The sequence below is a fragment of the Spinacia oleracea genome, chromosome 1 (assembly GCF_020520425.1).
Source record: "Spinacia oleracea cultivar Varoflay chromosome 1, BTI_SOV_V1, whole genome shotgun sequence".
Taxonomy (NCBI): domain Eukaryota; kingdom Viridiplantae; phylum Streptophyta; class Magnoliopsida; order Caryophyllales; family Amaranthaceae; genus Spinacia; species Spinacia oleracea.
Genome location: NC_079487.1, coordinates 107897004 through 107907144, shown reverse-complemented (window position 1 = coordinate 107907144; position 10141 = coordinate 107897004). Strand labels below are relative to the sequence as shown.

Below are 10141 nucleotides of genomic sequence, written 5' to 3'. Positions count from 1 at the left end.
TATATTAGTTATTAAGCCATCTTTTAAAGTGTTAATTTTATTACGGGTTTGTGATTTTAATTAGTGGGAATATATGATTTATATATGAGTTAAATTTAAAATTTAAAAATATATAAAATAGATGATATATTAATATTTAATGTTAAAGAGGGAGATGAAGTGTAAGAGGTTGAATGAATATATGAATTAAATGGTGAATTGATGTTGAAAGAGGAAGATGAAGGAAAAGAGAAGTTGAATCTGTAAAATACTTTATATAACAAATGAAAAATTGGAAAAAAAATATATATGGATGAAATATGGGGTGACACATGTCATCTAATTATCTATGAAAGAATGGTGACACATGTCATCTAATGGTATATGGTTTTCTTTTTTAAATACTAGGTATAGATATAGCACTTCGTATTATTGTAAATTGTGCCATTAGCTATAAGCACTTCGTATTATTGCATGATTATTGCTATAAGCACAATTCACATGGACTATTCCATCAATTCGTCTTGACAAATGACAACACAGACTTTTCACTTAAAATATTGAAATTTCTCCTTTATAAGGGCAACACCTAATATAAACGTAGAAAGCAACAACCCCATGCTTCGTATTATCTCATGAGTATTGCTCAGTCGATGCCTCTATATTCAATTCCTTTTTCGACTCTAATCATCGACCATTCGGTATCGTGCGTCAACACAATCATGTTAGTGTGACTTATAGGAAACACAAAACTATCAAAAATATACGGAGTACTTCGTAGTACATAACTAAAACATAGCAACAACAACAATAATGAACGTACTTGTTCGGTTAATTCACACACGCATGACACGTCCATCTTCCAATGTGTTCTCTTTAAAGATTCCGCACTCTTCCTGAAAAACCTAAAGCTTAATTTGTAGCCGATTTTTTCCCCTTTCAAATCTTGCACGAACTCTTACTTGTATCGATTGGTTGGAGTGGTTGCCAATTCCCCACACCATCTACCACTTCTCCGATTTTGTAGTCTTCAAAGAAAATCGTGTTGACTTTCTATCTTAAATCAACACGATTACAAAAACACTAATTGATACCAAAGTGGTAGATTGCTACTCACGTAACGTATTGAGCCTAGAATATACAATGATAAACTTTGGGGGTCCGTGAGTTTTTGCGGATCCCAACAAAACATTATATGTATATCCTTACTTCTATAAAAAAAATCCGAAGCTGAAACAAAATTTTGTAGTAGTTTGCATCAATTGTTAAAAACTTAGGTAGTTATTTACAACTTTTAAAGAGCTATGTAGTAATTCACAAATTTACAAACTGCTTAGGTAGTAATTGACCATTTTTTTAGGGGCTTACTATTTACCGCCCCATATTACTCAAAATCGCCCCATTCACTTACCCATATACCTTTCTTTATTTACCCCCCTCATTCTACATTTACCCCCCTTTCTTTATTTGTTGCAAAATTACACTCAATTGTGTTTTATTTTTTTCCCAAAAAAAAGATCAAATGAATTTTCTTTCTTTCCCTAAAAAAAAATCAATTGAATTTTCTCTTTCCTCAAACTCCAACTCAGTCACATCTGCTCTTCATCTTCATCTCCTTCCTCCTCTTAGAACCCTAACTGGTCTCTTCCAACAAAGTCTGCATCTTGTAGTTGTATCACCACCTTTTGTCGGCGGCTCCTCTGCCAACCATATCTCCTTCTTTGGCGCTTCTCTTCTCGGTGTTGACCACAGTGTATTGCTCCTTTTCTTCGTCTCTTTTTTTTCACTTTTCTATTTTGTCTCAATTTTTCTGTGGATTTTATTTGTATTTAACGATCCAATAACCGTTTATTATCATGTGGGGATGATGAAATTTTGCTGATATGATGTTTCAAATTGTTAAATATACTCTGTTGGGTTTATTTGTGTAATTAGTCTATACCCAATTCATATTATAGTTACAACTTACAAATCATTCTTTTTTTTCCAATTTTTTTTTGATTAAATGTTATGTTTTATGGGTTGATTTTGGTTGTCTTTAAGGAGGGAGCAAGAGGGAGCAGAGTAGAAAAGATCAATAATTTGCAAGTTTATTGGAAAAAATAACAAATTTTGCCCAACCTATGCAGGCTTTGGGTAGGTTGCATTTGGGTTTGTAAACTAATTTATTTGGAGGAGCACCGATGGCTACCACCGATGCAACCCCTAAATTCCATAACCATGAACTTCGCCCACTCTCATCATTGGAGGAGCAGCAGCAGCAGAACCTAACAATGGATCCTTCTCCTTCGCACACTCATCACGACGGTCTTCTCTTTTGGCAGTTCATGGTCGCAGGTTCAATTGCAGGCTGCGCCGAACACATGGCTATGTTCCCTGTTGATACCATTAAAACCCGTATGCAAGCTCTCGGGTCTTGCCCAATTAAAACCGCAGGTGTCCGGACTGCTCTCCGGTCTATCTTACAGTCTGATGGGCCTGCCGGGCTTTATCGTGGGATTGCTGCAATGGGCCTTGGTGCTGGGCCAGCTCATGCTGTTTACTTCTCTATGTATGAGTTTTTCAAGAAGAGTTTTTCCGGAGGGAACCCTAACAACCATGTAGCTCACGCGATGTCAGGGGTTTGTGCTACGGTTATGAGCGATGCCGTTTTGACCCCTATGGATATGGTGAAGCAGAGGTTGCAGCTTAGCGGGGGTAATGGTGGGGCCTATAGAGGGGTTTGGGATTGTGTGAAGTTGGTTTTGAAAAATGAAGGATTTGGGGCTTTCTATGCGTCTTATAGGACGACTGTGATCATGAATGCACCATTTACCGCTGTGCATTTTGCTACCTATGAGGCTGCTAAGAAGGGCTTGACAGAGATTTCACCCGACACCGCGGATGATGAGAGGTTGGTTGTTCATGCTACAGCAGGGGCAGCTGCTGGGGCCCTTGCTGCTGTGATTACCACGCCATTGGATGTTGTGAAGACGCAGTTGCAGTGCCAGGTGAAACTTTTTTCTTTACTTGATTTATTCTTGGTATTGATTTACGGTAACTTGGTTTATTATGTGAACTTTATAGATTACCTATTGAATGCCTGGTTCAAAGTAATCGATGAGTTACTTGTAGTTGTGGACTAGGTTAGTAGTTTAGTACCCTTGTGATGCATAGTTTAACAAAGATAATTTGTTAAATGTTTATAATAAAATGAAGTATATAAATTCGACATAAGTAGTTAACATTTTCAATGAAATACATTAGACATCTCTTTCTGGCAATTAGTTAACCATTTTACTAATCACCAAAAGTAAACAATACATACCAAGTCAACAAAGCCCAACACAAGCCAAAACTCCTAATCTAGCATCAGTGTACAACTGTACACTATTTTCCCGCCTTCTGGGAAGGGTGACAACAAGAACTCATCATGTGCGTACTTGCTTAGATAAACAACAAGCTTCCCAGAATATCGTAAGCTGTACTTGCAACTCTTAAATAATATCAAGAAACAAACTGTCAGCAGATCTACGTACATTATTAACAACCCTATCATTCCTATAAACCTGTATGACCTATATAGATACAGCTAAAAATTAGATAAAGCTTGCTTCTGTTAGAAGACCTCTTAGCGACTCTAATGACATTGCTGACTTCAATTGAGAGATTTCAAGGAGCTCTTCCAAACCCAAGCAACTGCAGAACCTTGCACCATATATTTCCCCTGTGAACTGACAGCTGGAAAATAAATGACTGCATGTTTCATTATCCAATTCACAAACTGCGGATGAGATCACAACACCACTAATGTTTCATTTTGTAAGCCTATCCAAAGTGGCAAGCTTATCTTGGAGAGCCAGCCATAACATGAATAAGCTTCTTCCACTAGCTGAAGTATAACATGCACCCTTCTACATCGAGCTTTGCCATGATCTCCTTTCATCACTTTATACATTTTCTTTATGGAAAAGAAAACCGATCATTTTCCATCATGGCAGCCCACCCTCTACACTGCTCTGCAAAGTCGCTGCATTTTAGGATCTTCTTGAGCATCCAAGGAGCACTCTTTATTTTACTTTAAACAACATTAAAATGGGTATTACTATCATATGCATGTAATTGGAATTATGTACGATTATAATAATTATCTTTAATTCAAATCATAAAATAGCTAATAGCAATACCACTTATGAACAAATCTTATAAGACTTAAAAAATTCAAATGAGAAAGGAAAGGTTTCAGCAATAAAAACTTGGCTATTTTACTCTTTTAAAGTTAAGAATGAGTATGCAAATCAAGTTTAAGTCTACATCTGTCCATCCTTCATCCTACATTCATGTGTACTAATATTGCCTAGTGTTTCCTTCGGCTCAGTCACTCGACAACTTTCGTTGTAAGGCCTTTTCCTTTCAACTTATTTCTCCGAAAGCTTAGTCTTTTACGTACTTCTCTAAATGCTCATGATCCACATCTGATAACAGATAAGCTCATAAGCCAATAAAATATTGAACAGCAGTACAGCACTACATTGGAGAAAAGAAGTAGAGTATGAAGAAAAAGGGTAACATGCTAAGGTGATGAAGATATTTAGAACTTCAAAGCCAATTGTTAATCTCTCGTTAAATCTTCTAACTCATTTGAAAGTGATTGATGCTCCTTTCACCAAAATAACAGCATCATAACTCATAAGCTATCAGGGAAGTGAGGACAATTTAAGTAACAATTCACTTGCCCGACTTCAACCAATGCTCTATTTTATTGCATACTTTGCCTACTTTTTCTCCAATTCGTCCTGTTTGTTTTCAGGGAAAGCAAACCATTAGGAAACCAACCAACTTTCAATTAATGAAAATTGGTTGAATGATATTAATTTTTCCTAGGTCTATTTGAACTAGAGTTCAGCTCCTATTGCAGCTCTCTTTCTGTTATTCGAAGATGCCTTAAAGATTCATCAAAGTCTCCTTTTCATCTTTGCATACAACTACAGTCCTCACATCAGAGCTATCCTTGAGATTATTCTCGTTTTTTTGTTGACTTGTCATTCCAGCTAGAGCACATGAGGATCTATATGCGTTAACTCATAGACATGTCATTGTCATAATATAATGATCCCTATTTCTATTCTCATACAAAGAGTATCCAAGTTTTCACATGGCAATGTAATGTTTTGGAATAATAGTATTGCAATTTGCAAATGAACTAAAAAATAATGGCATGGGCAGAAGAACAAAGAACTGACATCCTTCCTGATGGCCTCTTATTTGGTAAACTGAAGAACCTCAAGCTTCGTAATACTCCCTCCGTCCCTTAATACACGCCCCGCTTTCCTTATAAAGCCGTCCCTTAATACTCGCCACGTTTCTATAAATGGCATACTTTTACTAATATTCTATCATTTTTCTCCCTTAACCATGACCCAACTATATTCCACTTTCTAAATAAAACATAAATAAATTCTCATCCTCTCTCACCCCCTCTAAAAGGTTTGACACATTACCCACTAACTATATTAAAAAGATACCCCACAGCACTATCAACTACCACCTAATAAATTAATGAGTCAATTAAATTGCCTAAAACTTTGTGTCGGTCAAACCGGGGCGAGTATTAAGGGACGGAGGAAGTAGGATTTAAAGATAGCTTGGTGTTCAAGGAGCTGCAATAATCAGATGTACCACATCTCGTGAATGTATCCGCAAATTTTAAAATGCCAAACAATCCCAAAACTCGTTAACTCAAGTTTGTGGGATTTTCCTGTCTGATTTGTCAAGTTCATTTGCTATACTGTTGAGAAATTCTGTAAGTTTTTATCAACTCTGGAATTATGTTAAATAATGCATTAAGGAGACCCCGTCTAGAAAATCGGAGGAGGGTGGGGCCTGGGGAGATAGAGAGAGCGAAGCAGCTCAAGATCTGAATTCAGTTTGTCCATTTCCGATGGAGCCAAAGATTCATTTGTTCTTTTGGCTGTGGGATGTAATGGACTAAATCAAAATGGCTTTTAAAACCTCTTCGCTTCCTTTCCATAAAGTAGAAGATGGTCGTCCCGTGGTCGTCCAGTTATCGCTTTTGTGTCAATTGGAAACAACCTCTCTGCAATTGCAGATTTGCAGGGGTAAGGTTGCTTACATCCGACCCCCCCTTACCCCGTTTCTTGCGGGAGCCTCTTTGAGGCAATGGGGTAATGCTAATGAATGCTAATGAATTAAACCAAGGGAGAGCGCTGCAATCAAACTCTGTAGTCACATGTAATAGCAACGAATCCAAAAACAAAACCAACCTGGTATAGATTTGATAGAAACAATCTGATTCATGAGAAAAATTTAATAGATCAACAGAATATTTATAAACAACTTGTAATAGTCTAAATAGATATCTAAAACATGTTTCAGGTTAATAGTCGAAAAGAAGTCATTGATTAAATCAAAATACAAGGCAAAGCATAAATGATTGAACCAGTGAAGTTGTTTGCCAATTGCAATAAAGCAAACCAAATTTGGGAAAGTAGCGCAAACAAACAACCATACGAGTAGGATTTTTACTGAATCCAACAGTTAAATCAAATTTAATGAAAAAATAAGAAAGCAAAATAAAAAAATACCTTTGCGACGATTACTGGCAAAATCTCCGTCGATATCATCATCCTAGAAAAATCAATTCCACCAATATCAAATTCAAGCAATTAAATTAAAAAAATAAAGACAAACTAATCAACATAAGATATGTTGATTAGGGAAGAGCAGCAAAACCACGTTGTGAAGAATGTTGAAGATGCCCTTAAACCCTAAAATTCTCAAACAGAGAGCAATATACCTCAGCATGGTTAATTGGTCAAGGACGGTCTTCTCAGTACGGAATAGATTTCCCAGAGAGAGAACCAGATCGTATAAACTACTGAAATCATGATGGGTTTTTAGCTGAAATATCATGGGAAAAGATTTAGTGATGACAAAGGAGGAGATGAAAGGGGGGGAGCCAAAACAGATGCAAGTCATTTTTTAGTTTGAATTTTCGTTGAGAAAGAGTGAGACAGTCATGTTGAGTTGTTGACAGCTGTTTACCAATTGAAATGGAGTAGAATAGCACTTCCTAGAAAAAGAGGAAATAGGTTTTGCTCGAGAAGAAATTGCACAAGAATATGACATGGCTACAGTTATGACATCAACAGTTAGTTGAAGTTATAGATTTGGCATGGGAGCATATGAGTGATGCTATTAGCAGGAGGACTTGAAGAACGTTAGTGTCATTTATTTGGTGGTTAGGAGTAGTTCATTTTAATGTTGGATGGTACCAAATTGCCTATGCCAATGACTGTACGCAAGTCTGCAGCATCTTGTTTTTCACAATTTGATGCCAAAGTTCTTTTTGTTGGAGCAGGGAGAGGGGGTAAGGGCACATATTACTCTTGCTCTGTGAAAAGCAATGAGGGAAATGATGTCACATGAATCCTTACTTTACCTAAGTGCAGTTGTGTTAATCATGGAATTATTCGCTTGCTTGTGTATTAAATGTAAAGTCTGTAATCAAAAGTATATTAGATAATTAGAAGGAGAATATTTGGTGATTTTGTGAACATTTTATATGGTCAAATGGGTAGATTGACAGATATGTTTGTAGTAGTAACAATTACATCAGAAGTTATGATCTCAGGGAACTCTGTTGGAGACCATAAGATAGAGAAGGATTTTGGTGTTATTGGATTTGCGTAAACGGGGAAGAGGGAGGTAGGAGGAGTTGAGAAAGGAAGAAAAGGTAGATGTTAAGTTTCCATCCTCCGAGACTCAGTTTGATTATTCTCGGAAAGTCATAATTATATATTGTTAATCGTTATTCAAATTTTCTATTTAATTTGACTTGCTTTTCAATCTTACTGTATCCTTTGTATGCTTTACTGGTGATCATTTTCCTTTGTTCTGTAAAATGGCGTAAAGGTGTAAAGCATTTTACATACTTTATTGTTAGAGTTCAGATTGAGATATCAGACTTTAATTTCAGCCTAAACGAAGGAGTAGCTAAAACAACTTCTCTGGACCCCAACATTTAGTATCCAACTTTTCCATGTGTTCTAAATGGTGACATCTTCAAAAATCACGAGAAACAGCAGAGCCAGCCCACACCCCTGTGCAGGGGGGCAGGGTGTGGCGGGTTTGTTGACATTAAGAGTTGTTGAAAATGTTTGTCAAGATACCCACCTCAGTTCTTCTGCGCCATATTGTTTGATGGCCATGGTACTTTGAAGTAGAATCCTCTGAATTTATCGTGATTGTTTGTTTGTTAATTCTTTATTTATTAATATTTGTTATCCGTATTATACCAGAACCCTTTTGGCGTTACTAATACCTAGACATCGATTTTTGTTACAGGGGGTTTGTGGATGTGACAGATTTAGTAGTGGTTCAATAAGGGATGTTCTTAAGACAATAGTCAAAAAGGATGGATACAGAGGGCTCATGAGGGGATGGGCTCCTAGAATGATGTTTCATGCTCCTGCTGCAGCCATTTGTTGGTCTACATATGAAGCTGCAAAGACCTTTTTCCAGGAGTTGAATGACCAGAAAAATAGTAGCAGTGTGACCTAATAATTATCGGTGAGCAGCTTATATTTTCCCACTTGTTATTTGTGAGTGCTGCATTGTTTTGAAAGGTACAAAAATTCAATGACAAACTCGGGATCATACAACATATACACCCTAATTCAGGTTCGTAATTCTAATTTGAGGGGCAGTTTCAGGCTAGTCAGAATATCCGGTTGTGTTGTATCATTATGTTCAAAATTTTGACAATTTTTCAAGTGACTTTAACACCAATTTTTCAAGTAATGGTTGGTACATCATCAGAATTGTGGAAACGGAAGTTACAAGTTACAATATCTTGGTGGACAAGCAAATCTGGATTTGTATGAATCATTACTCGTTCGTTCCCCATTCATATTGTTGTCGACGGGATGTGGTTTTACATCATTGAGGCGTTAGGTTTTACTCTTTATTTATTAATCTTTATTCTATTTGTATTTGTAATCCATGTTTGCAGAACAGTTTTGTAGTTTGGCAATAAACTTTTGGTTAATAAATATTGTTGTACGTTGATTAAACTTGCTTGAAGGGCAACAGTTTTGTTGTACGTTGATTAATCTTCATCGTGTTCATGATACTGCAATATACGGAGTATTACTTGTTCTCACTTCGCGTAGCAGTAAGGGCAACTTGTAGGACCTCAGCAGAGGAGCTGCATACAAGGTGTTTGATAAATTGACCTTCCTTTCGAAACTGATCGACAATCAAATAAGGATTTTCGTTGATAATTTGTGATTATTGTAAAATTGAAACATAATTTATATTTAATTAATGACCTGGTATATTTTAATCCTTGCTCCATTTGTACGTGTACAAATTAAAATTAAATACGACATACTAATTGCACAAAAAATATCAAAATTCAAAACTAGAAGGGAAAAGAAATCAATCTAACAATAATTTAGTAGCAATATCGACCTGATTATAATAATTTTATGCAAAACTAACAACATGCAATCATCGATTAGTGAATTTTAAAGGGGCTTTTATCGATTTTATTGGTGGAAAGCCCCAATCTTTATTATTTTGTTAGTTTATTCCTTTAATTGTGTTTGTCTTTAGGTTATAATAATGCTTCCTTGTGCGACTGTGCGAGGACCTTTTCTCCCTTGAAAAACAGGACTTTTTTTTTTCCTTCAAGGAAATTTGTTTCTTAGGTTATTTCGTAGATCTATGTGTATTAGAGAAGAATATTACTGGTTGAAGATCAAGAACGTCAAGATGAAGGTCAGATTTCAATTGCTAACATCAGGCATTAGAAATATTGAGTTATCGAAAGTCGTTTATGGTTGGAATACTACCATATCAAAGAAGCGGTTCCGAAGCGTGCATACTAGCAAATTGGATGAAGAATTTCATATTGATGTTTTAGATTACATGTTATTTAGGGTTAATTATTGTTGTAGATGCCGTATGGCGATTTATTAATGATAATTTTCCTATTCCCTTCAAAAAAAAATGTGCAATCAAGTCAAACTATTCTGTAGAAAATAAGCAAATTGTGAAATAGTAAAAGAAGAAAAATAAACGGAGAGAGAACTATGGAATTATGGCTACTAGAAGAGCTGTCAAATCGGGTTATAGGTCGGTTATGGTCGGGTATAAT

The 10141-nt window shown here is 36.2% G+C and overlaps 1 protein-coding gene and 1 long non-coding RNA gene across 3 annotated transcripts; one reads left to right on the top strand and one right to left on the bottom strand.

The window, feature by feature from the left end:
• The first annotated feature begins 1481 nt into the window (after positions 1-1481).
• On the top strand, positions 1482-9053 carry LOC110786773 (uncharacterized). Of its 2 annotated transcripts, none has more exons than XM_021991349.2 (3): positions 1482-1732; positions 2109-2969; positions 8326-9053. In XM_021991349.2, exons 2-3 carry the CDS (start codon positions 2163-2165, stop codon positions 8539-8541), a joined length of 1023 nt encoding a protein of 340 aa, XP_021847041.1. In that variant the 5' UTR covers positions 1482-1732; positions 2109-2162; the 3' UTR covers positions 8542-9053. The 2 variants fall into 2 exon arrangements, with proteins under 2 accessions (XP_021847041.1, XP_056694964.1); XM_056838986.1 differs by having other exon boundaries at positions 1509-1732; positions 2023-2969.
• On the bottom strand, positions 3430-7708 carry LOC130469605 (uncharacterized). Its single transcript, XR_008930024.1, has 3 exons — positions 6776-7708; positions 6564-6606; positions 3430-4036 (listed from the first exon to the last, which is right to left on the bottom strand). It is a non-coding gene; the product is annotated as an uncharacterized lncRNA (long non-coding RNA).
• Positions 9054-10141: the final 1088 nt, after the last annotated feature.

Bases quoted from the DNA above. Each gene is read 5' to 3' on its own strand.
- LOC110786773 (XM_021991349.2), top strand. From the start codon at position 2,163: ATGGCTACCACCGATGCAACCCCTAAATTCCATAACCATGAACTTCGC. The intron at 2,970-8,325 runs GTGAAACTTTTT...TTTTTGTTACAG, and splicing joins AGACGCAGTTGCAGTGCCAG to GGGGTTTGTGGATGTGACAG.